General features: G+C 39.8%; 2 protein-coding genes across 3 annotated transcripts; one reads left to right on the top strand and one right to left on the bottom strand.

The window, feature by feature from the left end:
• Window positions 1-640: 640 nt before the first annotated feature.
• On the bottom strand, window positions 641-16795 carry LOC119718860. Of its 2 annotated transcripts, none has more exons than XM_038188281.1 (16): window positions 16677-16795; window positions 15750-15955; window positions 15194-15569; window positions 14676-14870; window positions 14015-14242; window positions 12578-12693; window positions 11733-11858; window positions 8025-8281; window positions 7247-7421; window positions 5850-6807; window positions 5143-5255; window positions 4862-5007; window positions 4316-4518; window positions 3769-3865; window positions 3132-3284; window positions 641-2670 (listed from the first exon to the last, which is right to left on the bottom strand). In XM_038188281.1, exons 2-16 carry the CDS (start codon window positions 15845-15847, stop codon window positions 2651-2653), a joined length of 3261 nt encoding a protein of 1086 aa, XP_038044209.1. In that variant the 5' UTR covers window positions 15848-15955; window positions 16677-16795; the 3' UTR covers window positions 641-2650. The 2 variants fall into 2 exon arrangements, with proteins under 2 accessions (XP_038044209.1, XP_038044210.1); XM_038188282.1 differs by lacking the exon at window positions 16677-16795 and adding an exon at window positions 16349-16456.
• On the top strand, window positions 16519-20308 carry LOC119718865 (PEST proteolytic signal-containing nuclear protein-like). Its single transcript, XM_038188289.1, has 5 exons — window positions 16519-16595; window positions 17624-17922; window positions 18523-18594; window positions 19417-19472; window positions 19857-20308. Exons 1-5 carry the CDS (start codon window positions 16547-16549, stop codon window positions 19981-19983), a joined length of 603 nt encoding a protein of 200 aa, XP_038044217.1. The 5' UTR covers window positions 16519-16546; the 3' UTR covers window positions 19984-20308.
• Window positions 20309-20645: the final 337 nt, after the last annotated feature.

Raw genomic sequence — 20645 nt, 5'->3', positions numbered from 1 at the left:
ATTCTGACTGCTGTATGTTTTACATATAATGCATGAAAAACCAGGAAATAAATATCAGGATTTGGTACATCTAAGACAATTTAAGACGGTCTCTAAGACATTTGTTCTACTCTCAACTTGAACGCGAGCTCATCTGCAGGGTTAGGGCCCAATGGTCCTTGAAAAATGTCGTAAAACATTCCTTGAATAAGGCCATAACTAAAAATAAATGAACCTTGGTCTGAAAAACGTAGTGCAAAATACTGTTTTCTCCTGGTAAAGTACATTGTACGTTATAGAAAATGGCAAAAGAGCAAACAAACACACACGGTACATGCAAAAAATAAGCTCAATCATTTTTTACACTTACCATGAACTAAGAAAATCCAAAAATTGGCTATTTCGACGACCACATCTTCCTCCGTCAGTTCTAAATCCAAACGACTTTCTTCGTACACTTTGAAATGCGCTTACTTACGATGGCATAGAGAATGTCTCTGGCCGATTGTCATAAATGAAAAAAAAAGGAGCGGGGGACCTTGAAAAAAGAAAAGGACGATGCATTGCTTGCAGTTGAATGATGAATGCCACTTCAATATTTACAACAATGGACTTGACCTGCGCTGAACCGAACGCGAAAGTGCTCATTTAAACGAGAATATTGTATACAACAAAATCCAGTAGCTGGTTTTATTTCTATTAGTCAAGGCCAATGAATTGAGCACTTGGGGACCTATTGTTGTGCCCCAGGTATTTATACATGACTCTATTATTAAGTAGCCTCGGCTCAAGTCGAGGTGAAGGCTATACTTTATTTCACAGACACAAAAGGGTGAAGTAATCCTGGTATTCAAGTCTAGTCAGAGACAGTCCAATATTCTTGGAGAATGATAATGAAATCACAATATACATTTCGGATGAAAGGGCTGCTTTTTCTTAACTCTATGGAAACCCCCAACTCTTTCACATAATAACCAACTTTAAACCACATTTCCTCTCTTTATCCAAGAGACATTTTTGTTAAAGGTTGTAACAAGGCACCAACTCTGGATATGAAAGTTAATTGACACAGACGTACTACCAGCTAGCCGCCCACCACTCTTAACAAACCAACCAATCAGAAAGAAAAGACGTAAACACTGATGATGACATCATTACTACGCAGAATTCAAAGCAATAAAATATTTTACAAAAAGGCAGGAATTCATGACACCTCCTTTGTCAGTAAAAAAATGAATCATTATTAATGGAAAAATGCACCATAAAAAAAAAATAAACTGCTCAGTAAAGTTGAAGCCAGGATGACCGAATAAATTTTTTTTTTTTTTTATTCAAGTGGACAATAAACAATCACTACACCTCATTTTGAGAGATATCAGTATACCAGCACATTATGCTAATGTATGCCGGAGACCTGAATATTTATGACCTGGTTGAAAGGAACTACAGCGTTTGCAATCTACTGGTCTAACTTCACTCGTTACTGCAACAACTGGGGTGTAAACATGTGCAGGCATATGAATCAATCAATCTTATGTCTTGAATCACTGTGCCATATCACGAGCGGTGGGATTCAACCCTAAAATAAGCAAAGCGCTTTAAAAAAAATATATAATTAAGGAGCTGAAGGTAAAAAAATACTGATTACAGTAACCCAAAATGAATACAGTGACCTTGAATGTAACAAAAATGAAACAATATCACATATTCCAAAACACAAATAACATAACCAAAGACATTTAAATTTTATTTAAAATGTATCTTGTTTTTCTGTGTGTTTGATAAAACATTAAAAAATAAAAATAAATTGCAGCAAATTAAATCGTAACGACAGCAAAATAATTTGACCATAAAACACATTATCAGGTTCTGTTTCTTGCTGGCACAATACTCAACACTTCAGCAAATGGACGTATTTTATGAGATATATATTTACAATTTTCGATTTTTTTTTAAATTATTTTTTTACAAATTGGTAAAAGGTACAGTGAATTGAGGACGGCATTAGAATAATGTGCTGATCACCATTAAAGGCACTTCATTTTGAAATCCATATTTTAACTGTTGTAAATTTAGTGAAACGCTCAAAATAATGGAAAAATGGATGTCTCAATTTTAACGGATGTCTCAATTTTAATACAAATTGAAAAGCATATCAATTGTTATAAAAAGACGAGCATATTTATCTGTGATAATGTGAATACCAAGGTCATTGTTGAAGAAAAAACTTTTAAATTTTGTAGAAAAAAAAACACAATGTAGACCTTTTTTATGCTAAGCAGAAATTTTCACAAATACTGTGACATACACCTTGATTCCTGATAATACTGATGCACTGTACATATAACTGTGCTTTCTCTTTAAGTCAAAATAACAGATTTATAAAATTTGTAGGGAAAATATTACATAGGTCCCGTTATTGCACAATCAAGTCTGTCAAAATGCAACCATCGAATTAGCTGACGCCAAATGTTTGGTCTAGTCCAAATTTTAACCAATGATGATTATGACGATGATAAGAACAAAGGTGATGATGATGATGATGATTGTTTCAACAACAATGCTGAAGAAAAAAATAATGATGATGATGGCAAAGATGGGTACTCACGAAACCGTGCTATGAATGAATTGGATGGTTTGTCTTCAAGAAAGATCCCCTTCAAGTTTTTCTTCACAGTATTCCCCCTGGACCTAAAGAAGAAACAAAGATCTTCACGTGAATTCTTTGGCAAAGGTCATGGAGTGCAATTGGGCTCACTTTTAACGGTTAGAATATTTCATGGGTAAGCACAGTTTTAGCTTGTTATCATGCTTATATCCCATAACTGAGAATTCTGAGGTGACAGAGTAAGCACAGAATTTGTTTTGTAGATTTATTAAAACAAAAACATGGTTAGCAGATTCAGGAAGTGAATTGTAACAGTACTCTAGACTCTAGTGGCCTGCTCATAACAGCCTAGTGACATCATTTTATGTCCTAAGAGCACTGCCTTTCTGGCAATGAACTTTCTTGGTAGTCAATATTGACACTGCACAGAATTCCAATGCACCCACAGCTGTGGCAAACAGTTTATAAAAACTGATTCCACTGTGGACAGTGCTTTCCAAGCCCTCCCTTGAAATTTTGCTTCTGATTTTGAAAATGACTGTACCTTCGGTGATGTGCCTCAGACACTGGTGGAGGTGCATGAGGAGGGCGCCCTCGCTTGTTTTGATGAGGTCAGTCAAGAGGGCCTCCCCACCCTCGCTGCAGAATATCTGCTTCAGGCGGTAGTCGCACACCAGGTGCCTCAACGTCATCAAAGCTGAAAAGATGTTGAACAAAACTAATGGCATAATCACAGTGTTGTTGTGGAGGTATTCGTGACTGATCACAAGTCAATCACAAGTCATCACAAGTCAATCACAAGACTATCACAAGTCAATCACAAGACTATCATAAGTCAATCACAAGACTATCACAAGTCAATCACAAGTCATCTCAAGTCAATCACAAGTCAATCACAAGTCAATCACAAGTCATCACAAGTCAATCTCAAGACTATCACAAGTTAATCACAAGTCATCACAAGTCAATCACAACTCACAAGCTATTCAAATGGGCTGTGACAAAGGCATTCCTTTGTTATTGTTCACCCACTGTTACTTGTGACTAAACGTGTGATTTGACTTGTGACTGGACTTAGGATGTACTTTTGATCCACCACAGGAGTCTTGACTATGACACTGATAAAAGCAATAATATTAAAGTTATTATCAGGAAGTTGGCGTATCGTAAGACAGACTTACCTAACAATGCAAGGTCCTGTGCCTGTCGATTGTTGCGTACAAAATCCATCAACTGTGAGATCACACCCAGAGAGGCCAGCTTCATGTGGATGACAATCTGAAAAATACATGCAGGAAAATTACTCATCTGAGACACTTTCACGTTAGAGCAAATATTGCCACTGCCATTATCAGCGTTGAGGGGGGTACTTGTGCCTTAATCTAGGATCAAGTTGAACAAGAACTGTGGTGAGAACCAGTGGTCTTGCCTAGTCAATTATTTAGGACCAAGCTAGCAAGGTTGGTTGCTGGTTGCAGCAGCCGCACATTTCATAACGAATAGCAGGAACCTAGCACCAAAATGTTTCATGATGTTTCACCTTTGACCATCGTGTCACAAGAGCACAAGAGACGTATGCACAATGCTATAAATGCAAAGGCATAATCAACGTCGACCAATAATCCTTCACTAAACTTGCTCCATAGTGTGTTAAGGCAAGCATTGCAGACAAAGTTTGAGCCGTGAGATGTTCTTGATGTTTAAGTTGGACCAGTTTACAATATTTACCTCTCCAAAGTCCACTAGGTCATACAGAAGCAGCAAGCAAGCCCTCTTGGTCTCTGTACACTCACTGGTGAGCCCCTTTAATATCTGGCTCCCACTGGTCTCCAGCAGGTGGATGGAACACTGCCATCCTATTGGCTCGTCCGAGATACAGGCGGGCTTGTGATTGGTGGGATTTGAGAGTGGCTTTGTTTTGAGCTTGGTACCTGAAACATATAAATAAAAAGGGTTAACGGATTGAGCCGAGTCAATATTGAGTATATAAAAAACTTTTTAATGTCAAACTTGCAAGATGAGACACAATCAGCTTTCTTGAAAGACTGAAATTAAACTATCAAATAAAAATTTAGCTGTAAGCAAAACTTTTTACTTTCTTCTGAAACATACAACAATGGATCATTCCTGAATTGGCCATAACCCCGCCCATCTTTCTCTGCATTTGACTGAGCTACTGCAGTCACCTGACCAACAGTCATCATCTAATTGGCCAATGTGAAGTTTGATTGACAGGTACAAATGTAGGCAGGGTCTTCAGTAATGACCACCAACCTTTGCCGGTCTTTGCAGGCTCTCCGTCTGGCTGACCCTTGACCCCTAGCGCATCCCTGACCACGTCGGCCGAGCCAGTCGACATTTGACCCAGGACCTGGCTGAGAATCTTGTCCCGCTCTGCCAGTGTCTTGGCCATCTCGGATCTGAAAAAAAGCAAATGTAAAGACTGTTGAAATGTTCTTCAAATCAATTTTCATATCAATATTTGATGTGGCATGAAAAACAGTAGTTAAGAAGTAAATACGAGTTATGATACTTTCAGCAGATATTAATTTTACCTTGATTTGTGTCTGTTTTGTCTTTCTCTAGCCTGGGCTGACTCCCTAAGTTGCTTAGTTTCTTCAGGGTGAAGGGGTTGAATAATGCAGCGCAGACACTCTGCTGCAAAAGCCTGCAGTGGAAGCCATGAAAACTAGCAAGATAAACTTCTTAACACACACATTTTTGGGGCAAATTTTTTTTTAACACACTTTGTGCACATGGTCATACTTTACCATTACATCTGAGGACAAGATATTGTGTTTCCCTTTGTTCCTGTAATGTAACACTCTCTCATAGACTAAGCACATACATTTATGCTCAAGGACCGCTCTTTAATAAAAGATTTTTGTCCAAGGACAACAAAGAATCTGTTGCTCTCTCTTTGTCCTGATGTCCTTCGGCTGTACGTAACACACTTTGTGCACACAGTCGTTTTTTGCTATGCTTCCGAGGATCGGCTTTGTGTTTTCCTTTGTTTCCTTATCTAAACCTTTCCCATAGACTAAGCGCGCAAACCGGCATTTGAGGACAAATGGACCTTCGATCGAGACCACAAAAGAACCTTTGTGCTCCCTTTGTGTGTGATCCTCGGTCGTAAAGCCATGTAAGAGCACATCTACTGACCTAGGACGCAGTGAGGGATATCATAAGGTACACCAAGCTGCTTTCACAATAATCGTGCAATTCTGAACAAAAAGAGCCTTCAATCCAGAAACCAGCTTACCTGGATCTGTGGTTCCTCACAAGTCACCCATGGCCCAACAGTTCTGTACACCCCCTCCTGAAACAACCTGGTCCTCAATTTCTTGTGTACCTCCTTCTCCTCATCTCCTATTGCAGTTTGATCCTCCTGCTCCACTTTTGCAAGTGTTGGTGTTGCCTTCCCAGTGTATCCAGCAGTCCTCACGTTTTTTTTAATCCTAGGCACCTCCCTCTGTTTGCTGGAAGAAACTGGCTTCGCTTGCTCCCTGAAAAGGCTCTTACGCAGGTCAAATTTGATTTCTGATTCGAGGTTGTGTTTTTTCGCCGACGAAGGCCGTGTCTTGTTCGTGAATTTTTGAGAGTCTCCTGATGGAATATTTGAGGACTGGTGATGATGAGAGGACAGTCCTTCTTCTGAAACCTTCCTTTCTTTTTTATCTCCCCAAGCCATCCTTCGCTGATGGATCATGTTCATCCGTTGCTCCCGAATTTCGTTCTCCTGTTGTCGATGCGTAGTGATATTCTCTATTTTATAGCTAGTTGGAAAGGCTTGATCTACCGTCTTGACATATTGGTAGTGACCGATGGGACTTTCCTCCTTGGCTGCGAGGTCTTTGGTCCAGTTGTGATTTTCCTCAATTTGCGATTGGACATCCTTCTCGACTTTGCAGTTCCACAACTCGGCAGAGCATCTGCAGAACAGATGCACGCACTCTAAGAGTTGCTTTACAAATTGTAGCTCTTCTGGCTTCGGGAGGGGGTTGGCAAGACCGGGGGGCGATACCATTTGCCACACCTTCATCATGGCTTGCAGGTGCAGCACGTCAACGTTCCTCTGTTGTTGCTGAGAATAATGCACCCCCGTGGATGGGAACAGGTGGAGGGTGTAGGTGTTGAGGAGGTCCAGGACACACAGAGCTCCTTGGTGGAGCATGAAGAGGATGATGTCTGTGTTCAGCTTGTGTACCTTGCCCTTTGATCTTTGGAGGACAAATTCACAAAAAAGTACAAATTTACTAAATAAGAATGTGTTTTTAGACTAGTAAACTCTTAGGATTGGTTTGTTAATAGCAGCCAAGCCCTTCCTCGGCTAGGAAACAGTGTTGCTGAGTCCATCACAAGTCCATCACAAGCTCCTTCGCAAATAACAAAGGTTGGATTGCTTGTGAATTTAATTATCTAAGATGCGTTGACTTGTGACTGACTTGTGAAGGACTTGTGAACACTTATGATGGACGTGACTACAATACTTTAATGAAGTACAAAGGAGAGTTCACAGTTCACATTTTTAATTAAGTAAAATGCTTCTATCTGTAAAAGTAATATTACCTTAGATCAGTTTGGTCTTCCAGGGATCACAGTTTCAAACTCAATTTTCCCCCCCTAAATATACAGAGAAAATGAATATTATTTTCTTACCCAACACTGGAGACTCTAGCATTATGGCTTGATGTCCTGTTGCGTTGGCTTCCTACAGTCATTGTAGCCATGTTACACAAACAGGATACAGCATCTGATAACGTCTTATAGAGATCTACGCCCGGCCGAAAGCCCACGGATTTGATTTTCTTGCTTTGGTCCAAGGAGATCTTGGCTGTGTCAAATGAAAATAAAAAAGAGATGTCCAGAATGCCTTTACTGAAGGACACCCTTTTCTTCAAGAGTTTCTGCGCAGACTTAAAAAATATGTTCAGAGAAACATTTTACTTTAGGTCGTCTACTTCAAGTTTAAACAAGAATGAAGAGTTTTTCTTTTAAAGGCATCATTTGCTTTCATGCATTTTGTTCATTTCAAATATTAACACCACTCAAAATCCAAAGAAGGATCTTCAAAACCTACCCTGTTGAAGTTCAGCTTAGTGGCTATTACACTTTTCGAGAAAAAGCGAGTAACGATGCACAACCTTTTGATCACGACACACAATTTCATCTACAGCACTCTTTTATTTCCTAACAATTGGTCAATCGACTGATCGTTGGAAATCACCTACATTTTTTGATTTCTCATAGAGGACAGCAATTCAGACGGAAGAATTTCACAGGGCGATTAGTACCAGTAAGATCTTAATCCTAGTAAGCTTTCCGATAATAATTCGGAAGGTTACTTTTGAAATGAATGCAAATGATCCTATAATATGTTTATAAATGTGCACATATGACACATTGGCCATATCTGAATGTTCTGGCGTGATCTTACCTTCTTTATGAATTGTTTCCACCAGGATACTGATGAGTATCCTTACTCCCTTCTTGCTCCTTCCGCTCGCATCCTTCCTCCTGGAAGCCAAGTGCCCCTGCTCCTCCTTCCCTTGCCTCCTCCCAGCACCCTCCTGTTCTACTGAAGAATCCCCACTGAAGGCAGCCTCGGTGTGTAGGGTTACGTCTCTCAGTTGGTTGGGAGAGGAACGCTGGAATGTTCTGGTCAAAGTTGTGATGCATAGCTCCCTAAGTCTCCTGAAAAGTGAACAATATGCACAATTACGGCATTGACTTTCATGTGCAGAGCGTGACTGTACTCTGGAACTTGTTTTCTTCTTCTTTTTGAAAGAATGTAGTATTCAGATGCCGCTTCTTTGGTTGTGTACAAAGTCTATGGAGAGTCGGGTGCATTTTCAAAGTATTTTCTAACAAAATTGGAAATGTGTCTCAGCCCAAGATTCATGTCTTTTCAACATTTTTGCAATGACTGGCCTGCAGAGATAAAATGATGAAAAAAATGGCGACAGGATGCAACATTCTTTCCTTTTTTTGGCCCCTTAGCTTTTTTGGCGAAGGGCCAAAAAAAAAAAATTTACATCCCCTTTGACACAATTTCCATCTCGCAAAAAGTTCGTTTACAATAGTTACGTCTCCGAAGACCACTTGGTCTTATAGCAAATTCTGAAATTGTGTTAAAATATTGCGTCAATCCAAAATTTGTACGCTGACTCATTACTTGGTTGATGTATATAAATTTACTGTTAACCTGATTTCAAGAAGTAATCTGGAAGAAATTTGAGTAACTGAGTTACATTACAAATGGTCCATTTAACTAATTACCATCAATTATTATCCATAATTAGCATCAAGAGGCCACTGTCACCAAGTTAAAAGGATGTTTCAGAGTTGCATTATTTTTGGGGGGTGGGGTTAATTTGGAGGGGGGGGGGCCAGTTAATTACAAGACAATCTGTTTACACTACAGATGAAATGCACTACTGATTAATCATCCTTACTTTACTTTGTAGCAAGCATATTACATGTGCAATTAAGGAAGCAAATGTTTGCGCTCAGATGATGAGAGGAGCCGTTGTTTACCTTAAAGGGAATATACAACATTTGCAAACATCGAAAAATAAAACTACCAAGTTTTTGCGAAATACCTTAATAGGATGTTGGTAAATGACAGTCTAAAGCATCCTGTAAAATTATGGCACCTGGTATACTGTCATTTTCAAAAAAAGTGGTATTTTTGTATCAGCTTCCAACGCTGATCGGCCGATCAGCGTTGGAAACAACTGGCTTTTTTTCAAATACTGGCCCCAATTGACCATTGTACTTGTTTGCAATCGATTACAAACCTATGAACGGGTACGAGCCAGCTAGACTGGTTCCCTGACCTTACAATTCCCCAATGTATGTAAACTGCTCTGTTTCTTCTTATATGGAGTCAGGGAACCAGACTACAGGAAAATGATCGTTTTTCTTGGTTTTTATAGCATTTTCGAACCCAAAACCTCCAAAAAGTCAGTGTAACTATATTTGCTTTATATTTCCAACCCCCCAATTCCATCCATTTCTGAAAATTACAGCAAAAGCAAATGATGTATATTCCCTTTAAGTCATTATCCTATGCACACAGGAAATTTGTACTCATCAATGATTAACAATCCATTACCAGATTTCAAATGTGTTCAAAGTAAGATTGATTGGTACACCAGACAGGCCTTTGATAAATTCAAGTCATTACGAGGCTTTTTGTAACACCGTCAAACGCTGTCTGGAAATGGACTGTAACAAGTACTTTGCAGGAGCCAATTTTGAGACAAGGAAAAAAAAAAATTGTCAGCAAATAGCATGAAAATCACATTGTAAATGATGTCTGTTGCTGAGGAACTGTGGAATTGTGCAACAAAACGCGATATAACAGCCTTTATGTCTCCCGTCTGTTCTTGAGATTATTTAACCGCTATGCACCAATGAGCTTCATCCTCATCCTTTCGGCTGCCGAGCTGTTGGCAAAAAGTCTTCTCAAACCATCTCCGTTCTGAGCTGCTCTGATGCTTTGCAAAGTGTGTGGTTCATTTTTTTCTGCCAACTGAAGGGGAATTCTGTGTGGTTCATGGACCTGCATTGCGGCATGGGAGGCTGATCATCAATCTAAAGTGTACATGAACGATGAAGTCTGCCATGAGTCTCCAAACTTCAAAGATTTCATCACTACCATCTGAGTTCCTCTAGTAGTGTGAATACTATGACAGGTTGGAGTGGAAAAACTAGACTTACAACAGACATCAAGTTTTTTTGGTCCCTCGACTAAGAAAATAATGCATATGATATACGTCGTACTACAGTTTCTCAGAACGTCAATGCTGAAAAGATTGCTGATGGAAGACACTCACTCGTGTAATTGTTCGTCAAAACTCTAGAAACCGGAACAAGTGGACAAGCACAAAACAATTGGAAATAAAACCTACAAGTTTTTCAAACGAACAAAAAATACCACAGTGTCAAATCATCTCTTCAAGCTGAGGAGTTGTCTGTTATTTTTAAAATGGCCTTGAATGAAGATGTAAATATGACTTTTGACCCCAAGGACACAGAGATATCTATATACAACAAAGAGAATTTTCCATTGGTAATGTTGGCCAACGTCTTCATGATCCTGACTGAAATTTTCGTGTTTATTTTGAACCCTCTTTGCCTGCTGACGCTTCGCCGCGTCAGCAGCATCCAGCCGATGACCAAAATATTCATGGCGTCTCTGATGACTTCCGATATGTGTCTTGGACTCTTTTGGGGGACGCCTCAAATTGCTCAGAATCTTACGGGGAAATGGTTACTGGGTGAGGTCGCATGCGTAGCCTACGGCATCTTGAAGTCAGCCTTGGTTGCGATGAGTATGGAAGCAGTGTTATTCTTGACTGCAGATCGCTACATCGCAATTACGCATCCTCTACGCTATCAGGAAATACTGACCAAGTGTCGGGCGGTTGTAGCCGTGGTGGGTGCGTGGGTCATAACGTTCACGGTGTGCGTACTGTTGTTCGGAGTTTCGCCAACCGGCCGGCGCATCATATCTCCCAAGGCTCCGTATTGGTGTGTGGTGGGAGAACGCATCTACGAGAATTACGTGGTTTTCGGGATCTACCTAATCGTGCTTGTGGCCGTGTTTGTCATGTACGCGCACATCTTGATGATCGCACGACGTCAAGCGCGACGCATCGCGAGCGACATCCGTCCATCCAATGGGGAGGCAGGACCGGGACGATTTGTGAGAGGCCGACTCAAGTCCATCAAGACAGTAATGATCGTTACGGGGACTCTGCTCCTGTGCTGGATACCAGACTGCCTGAGGGCGCTGTTTAATACTCTCTTGGGATACAAGAACCACCCAGCTATTGAAATTCTCATGAACGCACTCTTGGTCTTGAATGGTGGCTTGAATGTCGTCATCTACTACATAAGAGACAGGGAATTTCGACAGGCACTGCACAGACAAGTATTTTCCTGTTATCATGCAGCATGTCGATAATCACCTATATACAATAACCTAACTTGATAGAGCACAATTTTAAATATAATAGTAATGTAATAATATTGTATTACCAAAGTTACAACATCGTGTATTCTTTGTGAAGGTAGCTTGTACACTTCAAATGGAATTTTGTTGCAGAAATTTTTGTTGTTGTTGACATTTTCATACCTGCAATTCGTTGCCCTCAACACTTGAAGAAGCCCTTTAAGTTTCCCGTCATCCAAAAACGCAGAAAGGCCATAGTCAGAACTGCACAACGCTTGGAAAAAATCTGCCGCCTTAATCTGGACCGCACTGCAATCAAAGAGCAGTGAAAGTATGAAGTATGAATTTAATTTGTCTTTAAAACAAAACAGAAAGTTGAATTTAATGATTAAAAGTTTGTCATGTCACACATGGGCCCTGCAGATGCAGGCCCGTATGCTGGGGGGGGGGGGGGGGAGGTCGGGGGTTTGAATGAACCTCCCTGTTCGGTGACAAATTCTGCTCAGAAATAACAAAAAAATATAAATAAAAAAAATATATCCGCCCACAAATTCCACTTTTGATGACCCCCGTTTTATTGTGCTCATAATGTTGCGCTGATAAACTTTTGCTCAAAAAGTTTAGGTGAAAGGGGCCAGGAAATGCCTCAGATTGCACCACAGAGGTTCTAGAATCCAAAATTGTCCAGGGCCCTAAAGCGGGCCCCTCACACAATGCTGTAAGGGCTTCAATATCCACGCCCGCATATAAAAAGGTCCACTTTGGGGTTTGACGAACCCCCCCCCCCCCCCTAAAAAAAAAAATCTTTGATTAGGGAATGGCCCTGATATGGCACATGTATATGTCAAAAGTTTCACGCATGGGATATGTTGTAAACAAAGTTGTTCAAAAAAAGAAGAAAATGCAACCGAAGTTTGAAAAAAAAAAAAAAAAACTGGTCATTTACTAGTACATGTAGATAGAAACAGTAAAGTACATGTATACACATGGGTGATAAAAAATAAACATCGATTGTTTCCAAAATTTACCAATTTTCTTCTTTCAACGCTACAGCTACATGTTCCATGACTCTGTGCTCCAACACCCCAGCTACAGTATGGTCCGTGTGTTGCACGAGGTGACTGAATAGCTCCGCCAGACTTTCCTGAAAATGTGGTACATTTTATAAATCTGAATTACTTCAAATACAAGGATTTGATTCTATACATATTCTCAGAAACATGACAGCAATAGCACTCCGCACTACTGACGTCAATTTTGCTCCACGCCGTACGCGCGCAAACTTTTGAACAATCACGCGCGCACTCACATACATTTGCACAGAAACGATGTGCAAGCGTGTGTAATCTTCACGTGAGTAGTTCGTACAGCATGTTTGTCTGAGATTTGGGAACTTGCTTCTATTTTTAACATTAGTGCGGAGTGCTATTGATAAACTGTATCTAGAGTTAAATGTGAACAATAGTGAAAAATAAATTCTTTGTTGTCATGTTTTAGAAAGACTGTTCAAAATGTTCATTAACTTGAATAGCTGACTTCAGTATAAGCTTTTAGATCATTTGGGGTGTTTTTCGGGAGAAATCTGAGCATGATTTAAGCAAACGTACAAACATCATTAACTAGGGTTTTCATTTCAGTTTAATGATTGTATAAAATTAACCATTAACAGAGAAATGTAATTAACTTTCATTAATGTGACAGGTTTAGCTAACTATGATGGCAAACAGATCTGTGGTTCAGCTTGTGTCAACAGTCGATTTGTTCAATCTAAAATCTGCAGGTCCACAGAAATTGTTCGTAATAACGATCATTCGGTATAGCCACTTTAAGCTGCCGATGCTCCGGTACTCACTTTTCAATAAATAACGCCCTTCGGAACTTCAGAACTTCAGCCTACACGTTTTGGTAGTTACTGAAAGACGACTTTGAACATGCCGACTATCGAATAATGTAATTAAACAGTTTTTGAGCTTACTACCTACAGCAATGGGTGGCTTTCCCCTTCTATTCCTTGGGGAAATAATAGCCACTTGTAGCTCTTCTGTTGACATTTTTCAACAACAATATTTAATACGTTTTATAAACAAAAATCAGGAGCCCAGGACAAAGTTCAGTATGGCCGAATGTTCGGCAAAGCGGTAATCGGTATAGCGACGTTCCACTCATGGTTGTCGCCAGGATTTGTTCTAGAGGGGGGCAAACATTTTTTTTGCCAAAAAATGCTTGTATTTCTCAACACATTCTCGTTTTATCAGTTTTAGAGGGGGGCAGGGACATTTTGCCCCCCCCCCCCCCCAACTCATTAAATATACACCACTTTGTCTTCGCGCCTCTTTTTCTTTTCTTTTCTTTTTTTTTTTCTTCCTTTTTTTTTTTTTTTTTTGTGTGGCTTTTCCAAGGGGGGGGGGGGCAAGTGCCCCCCCTTGCCCCCCCCCTCGCGACGCCCATGGTTCCACTGTACCCACCTTCATGGCTGGGTACCTCAACCACATCTCCATGATATCCTCCATGCAATGGTCCAACAGCAGGACAGCAATCTCAAAGAATCTAGCCAGGTTGCTGAGCAACCGGCCCAGGGCAGTTTTGGTCTCAGCCGCCTGATTGGCTGATGACAAAGAGCCAATCAGGATTGACAGGCCCCTGGTGATCATCCTCTCCAGCCAATGGTCAGCCAGCTTTCTGTGCATCACAATCTGTTGAATATTAAATGAGCTGCTGTATATAGCTTGAATCGTACAGTCATTCTTATTGGTCGAAAATGACGAATCAAAAAAGTTCAAAGTTTCAAGAGAGATTAAAAATAGCAAATTTGACTGAAACCTGAGGTTGAGCATTAATTGTGCATCAAATTGGTATTTTTGTTGGTTTTCAGCTTTTTATTGAAAGAAGTAATTTATAACAAATATTCCAGATTAACCCAACTTTGCTGTAATTTAACTTCTGTCGTAAACTGAATATCTTAAAGTCTTTCAAATCTGAAACTGTTTTAAATGTAATCACATTCAATCTTTGCTACTCAAAGTGACAATTAAAAAAAAGGATAGAAACTTATCAAATTGTTTGAAATCTTTCCTGAGTTAAAAGACTCCCCAAACCCCTGATTTGAAGAAATAGAATGGTCCTTACCTTCTCCAAAACTGCAGCAGCAGTTGAGTGACTGGCAGCTTCCATTTTATCCTGCAGGAGGCTGAGGAGCTGAGGGACAATGTTCATCTGCAGCAGTGCCTTGGCATTTTGTTCGTCAGTGGCTGCCTGCCTCAGTGCGAGGAATGCTGCCTGCTTGACTTGCTGGTTGGTACTAGTACTGGTCAGGCGAACCAACTTTTAAAAAATTAAGAATTTGCCTGTAATTATTCAAAATATCGCAAACAAATTCACATCCACAAAAGCGAAAGTTAAAGTAAGCTTAAAGAATAAGTAGAAAATGTTGCTGAATGATCATCTTAATTGAAGTTTCAGAATAATTACTTAGTCAAGCTTTCTCAAACAAAACTCAAAATTGACAATTTCTACATTGTGTCTCTCTGATAGATTCAGTTCTGCACAATTAGTACAGTTGTGAAGTTGACTTTGAATGTAAAAGAGAAAAAAAGTATTTGCTTAATCGACTTACATTTGTTTCTGAGAACGGATAAAAGCCTCACCTGGTGAAGATGAGTCTCTGAGATTGCATCACCATGGCAACAAGCTGCCAAGTTCTTGATTGCTCCATGTTGCCGTGCCGACCCTTTCCTCTCCTGGGCAACCAGCATCCCGATCACATCGACCAATGAGACGGCCTCATCATCGCTATCCGAATCGGAATCACTGGATTTTGTGCTAGTTGCAGGGCCAGTACCATTTCTGTAGCGGTGGCCCCTTGATGGGGATAATTCGGTGACATTGCCACATGAGCAACGAGTGTTGAGTTTGGCAGTAAGCGAAGAGGAATGGTGGGGATTCACGGATGCGTCAGGACGGGGGTCGAGGGAAATTTCACCCAGTCGATCAAAGATGGCACGGAGCTGTAAATTCTCATGGCTGAATGGGGAAAAAAAGACATCCACAAATCATTAAAACGGATTAATAGCTGTTGTCTTATGATCTGGAGTATCCGAAATCATGGACTTTTTAAGGAACTAAAACAAACAAATGATTTTAGAAAGAGCATCTTTTTGAGAATTGACTTCATAAGACAATATTCTTTTAGAATTTACATACCTCACACTATCCTTTGGTCTGTACAAGGATTCATGATCAGTAGAAGGCCTAGGGGGCTTCTGCAAACGCCTCCCTTCGACGGCTCCTGGAGGGTCCATTATGAAGAAGTTTTACGTCATCCCTATTCCCTGCCTTTTGATATTCTCACTCTCAGCTGAACATGTTGCCTGAATGACCCATTGTGCACTCAGTTCATTTCACGTATGCTGAATAAGAAAGAAGGCAAGAAAAACTGCAAAATGAAATTCTTAGAATTTCATAAAAATAAAAGTTGGATACCCCTCAACCAAACCATCTTTCCACACTTTGTTTACAGTTCACTTAATAACTTGACGTAACATTACTGTGAAGAACTTAACTTCACTTAAGGCTAGTATGGATATGACAATTTTCCAGATCTCAATCCAACATCACTGTTTGTAGGCTCTTCTCTGTATGTCAAAACGACGGAGTATCATGATTTATTTTAAATTTATGAACAGAAAGACAAAAGTCTAATATAACTCCAAAGTCCAAACTTTGAAACCATTTTTATTTTGTCAGCCGGCCCCTCCATTATCCAGGCCTAAACCTTCGAATTGTCATGATTGTTAACTAACCAAAACCAACATTACCATCCCATCTTTCATTCTCAATGCCAAACAATCATTTGAGTTATTATAAAAATATCGAAAAAAACCTCTGATTTGTTTACGTCTACCATGGAGGCAAAGAATTCCCCCGAAAATAGTCTGGTGGCATTTTTGGAATATTTCACTGAGACCTGATACACAGATACCTGGGTACCAGACAACAAAATGGCCGCCAAAGCAGACGACCGACTGAAACCCTCGGCGGATAACGAAGGTTGTTATGACGATTTTGAGCGATAAATACGGAGCTAAATATGAAAGATTTGATGGAATATATTACCATTATTATGCTTACCCTGTTTTTGTTGACTGCGATGGCAAGCACATTGAGAAAATGCGTGTTTTCTAAGATTCAACTGTTACCGATGCAAGTATCGACGCACAGTTTTCTTCCCCTATTCAGATGGGGGCGCTGTTCACCATCACCGTGGAATTAGAGCCTGTCGATGGGCGGGGCCGGGGGTGGGGGAAGAGAGAGAAGGTTTTGGGTGTATGTATTAAGGATTATTTTTGGAGGTTGAGGTTGGTTGCTGAGCTAAAAAACAGGCAACAATTAAATTTTTGCCAAACTTTCGTCCCTTAAGTTCTTAGGCTAGCACATGATAAAGTTAAGATTTTTTTTCAAATAAATTAAGGCAAGCACATGGCGATCATGTAGTGTAGGGCCCCTGTTTAGTTTCGATTAAATTAGAGTTGAGGGTGTTTTCTCAAAAATGACCTTTTCAACCTAGAGTAGACTTTTCTCAATATAATGACACCTTTTTTTAAAAATTTTAAACGGTAATTCCGTCCACACCTAGCTAGCTATATCGTCCCATCTTCTGGTCTGAATGGATAATTTTGTTTCAGATGGTGCATTTTGTCATGACGGTCTTCATTACAAAATGTTAAATATTCCATTTGTTGGTAAATATATAAATGATAATGATTTGTACAGTTAAGGCATCTGTGACGAACATCAATGTGTGCTGTGGTATCCACCCTTGTTGTAACCATTCTTGCATTGCAGGTGAGCATCGGTCACTTGTGATGATGGCCGATGAAAGAATCAAGCGAAATCTTCAACAAGGGACCTGATGAAACAGCCTGACCTCATTTGCATATTCAGGGTCAGGTCAGGTCGTCTAGTCTATATTTAGAACAGGTGGGCGGAGCCAACAGGTGCGTAGCCATTTGTTACTAAATAAGTCATTGTTTAGAGCACCTTATCTCAAGTATGCCAGTACTGTGTTTCAACTTCAGGGGTCGCGGAGATTGCGAACTCTAAGAAAACAGCTGACCCTCATCACCAGCCCGCCGCCCGACCTGACATAAGTCACAATGTACCCCCTTCTTTGCTGTCCGGAGAGAAGCGGAAAGCACCCTCTAGCCCGGATGACGGAGGGCAGAAGAAGGCGAAACCTTTCACGATGAGTTTCGGAGTGAGGACGAAAGGAGGCGGTGAGACGAGGGAGCAAGATAGGAATGCAAAGTCAGGTGGGATCACAATGAAAGTGGGAGCAGCACAACCTCTCAAATCAGTTTCATTAAAACTCATGCAGGTCAGTACTTGAATTTTGTATTTCATACTACCATACTACACTTATTCACACTTCTTCGCACCATATCTGTGCTGTTTTATTTTGTGATTCTTTGCCATTGTAAGATAAGTCTCTTCTATCAACAACTTCAAAGTAAAGTCACTTTTCCTCGGCCATGAGACAAATAATTAGACAACTGGGCAGCGATCAAAATGAGGGTTTGCCGGTATTAGGAAAGAGAATATAATTCTCCTTACAATACTGTTTGTTGCACTTCAATCAGACATTCCATTGACAAGTTATGGCTGTTAAAAAGTTCACATTTATCGACGTCCAAAAAGTGAAATACTGAGAAAAAAACGCCATTAAAGTTTCAAGTTTTGTATTTGTGAAAATAAAAGATGCTAATTGTTTTTTCTTAAAAATACTTTTATTCCACATATTTTATACTATATCTTTAACATGTGTAGTAGACATTTCAAAGATTACAAATATCAATACCTCTGAAAAAAATCCTCCCCACTCAGTCTTTAGCAGTTTTCTCCACTACGGTCTGTGCCCAGTTCCGACTCTTTTTGCCAGAACGCCTCACATTGATAACAATTGTTCTCTCTGAAATAGAAACCCAAGGAGCCTGAACTGAAAGCGCCTACCAGCAGGGCAGTGGCCAAAGCCTTTGCAGAGGATAGTGACGTGAGTATCCATTGAAGTCATATGTTGTTTAAAGATAATATGCAACTCATATGTTGTTCAACAGGTAATATATGTACAACATATCCTTTTGCTGTAATTTTCAGAAATGGATGGATTTGGGGGTTAATATTTTACAGAGAATATTGTTACACAGACCTGTTTACCGTTTTGTGTTCATAGATGCTGGAAAAACCAAGAAAAAAAATGCAGGTCTTGTAGTCTGGTTGCCTGACCCTACTTCAGACAAAACAGAACAATTATAGACATAGGGGAATTGAAAAAAAGAACAAATTATAGACATCGGGGAATTGTGAGGTCAGGGAACCAGACTAGCTGGCTTGTACCCATTCACGGATGTGTAACCAGTTGCAAACAAAATGTTGACTATTTGGTAAATTTGGGGCATTATGTGAACAACATCAGTTTTTTTCCAACAATGGTCGGCCAACCATCGTTGGAAATTTATACAAAAATTCCACTTTTCTTCAAAATGACATCACACCAGGTACCATGATTTCACAGGATGCTTTAGACTATTATTCACTTAAAGTCAAGTAGAGTATTTCATAATAATTTCATAATAATCCTAGGGAACTTGGGCAGTGATACAGTTTGACATCGATTCACAGCAGAGGTTGTTGTCAAGTGGAGAAGTAAATAGGTTAACATGCTCTAGTATGGATCATGAAAGGATTTAAACCTGTGTTATTAAAATATGAGCAATCTTCAGGTTCAAGACTTTGATTCTACCACCGCTTCAGTTTACAGTTTTGATGGAGATCCTGTTTACAAAGTTGTAAATTTGCACTTTTTTCTCGTCAGGATGAGGAAGAGGAGATGCCACCAGAGGCCAAAATGCGAATGAAGAACGTCGGCAGGTGAGACATCATTTCATTTTGAGTAACGCTACAACACTGAAACAGAAAGACTGACATTTTCTAAGGGGAATGGTTTGCGTATTCGGCATCAATAGTCTCGGGAGGATTTCATTGCATACTTTAAAACAAAAATTTTCTTTGATTTTGTTGGTACCCCGCTATGATATTGCACTCGTGTGGCAAACTGTTTATCTCTCGAAATTAAGTCTTGAATCATGATGTGCGCACGTACGTTGAAATTTGCAAAAAAGCTTATGGCAAATATAATCCAAAACAATAACAATAAATTCCACTATAGCTTCCTTCCCCACAAAGAACAAGAAGAAAATAGCGTTGTACCATCAGTCATCACATTTTCGTCCAACATCTTTCCATTTTTTTTAGGGAAACCCCAACGTCAGCAGGCCCCAACTCCTACAACAAGTCCAAGATTGGCTTCAATGATCACGCTCGTGTCTGGAAGAAGTCTGTTGACTCCAAACGTACCGACCCAGATGGGGACAAGAAATGAGGATTCAAAATCAAAAACAACAAGTTTTACTTCAAAGGTTATGATATAGCCTCTTTGTTATATTTTTTTAAAGGTAGAGTAGATCATTTGCAGCCATCCAAAAAGTAACCGACCAAATTATTGTTAAAAACTTCCAAATTATTGTTAAAAACTTACATGGTTTAAAGATATTAACCGATTAAATTTTTGTTAAAAACTTACATGGTTTCAAGATAGTAATGGCACTATCCCTGTGCAATTATTCCTTCTTGCATGCTGTCATTTTGAAGAAAAAAAGTAAAAGAAGGTCCTTTCCAAAGATGTGTCAAGTGACCCATTTTTGGAAATTTCCATTAGTAGTTTGTTTGTAACTGGGCGAATCAGCTAATGGGTGTGCGCAAGCGTTGACATAACGCATGCAAGCTGATTGCTATTGTTTGTCGGTTCAGTGCATGACATCACGTAGCTGCAATCGGCTGAATGAGAACATGTTCCAGACGCTGATTTCGGGTGCAATTCAAAATATGACTCGTCAACTTTTGAATTGAAATTGAGATCCTACAATATTGTTTTCTCGGAATATGCAGCATATGAGCTAAAACTTATCAGGTTAGTTGTTTAGCAACCGTCTTTAGATGCACAAGTGACAAACGATCTTCTCTACCTTTAAGCATCCTTTGCTT

This window comes from Patiria miniata, unplaced genomic scaffold (assembly GCF_015706575.1).
Source record: "Patiria miniata isolate m_02_andy unplaced genomic scaffold, ASM1570657v1 HiC_scaffold_7, whole genome shotgun sequence".
Taxonomy (NCBI): Eukaryota; Metazoa; Echinodermata; class Asteroidea; order Valvatida; family Asterinidae; genus Patiria; species Patiria miniata.
This window is presented reverse-complemented; position numbering and strand designations above follow the sequence as displayed.

Coding starts and splice junctions, on each gene's coding strand:
- LOC119718860 (XM_038188281.1), bottom strand. CDS start 15,847: ATGGACCCTCCAGGAGCCGTCGAAGGGAGGCGTTTGCAGAAGCCCCCT. Junction 14,871..15,193: donor CAGAGACTCATCTTCACCAG/GTGAGGCTTTTA, acceptor ATTTTTTAAAAG/TTGGTTCGCCTGACCAGTAC. Junction 3,866..4,315: donor ACCTAGTGGACTTTGGAGAG/GTAAATATTGTA, acceptor TGTATTTTTCAG/ATTGTCATCCACATGAAGCT.
- LOC119718865 (XM_038188289.1), top strand. CDS start 16,547: ATGGCCGCCAAAGCAGACGACCGACTGAAACCCTCGGCGGATAACGAA. Junction 16,596..17,623: donor ACCCTCGGCGGATAACGAAG/GTTGTTATGACG, acceptor TTTCAACTTCAG/GGGTCGCGGAGATTGCGAAC. Junction 18,595..19,416: donor CCTTTGCAGAGGATAGTGAC/GTGAGTATCCAT, acceptor TTTTCTCGTCAG/GATGAGGAAGAGGAGATGCC.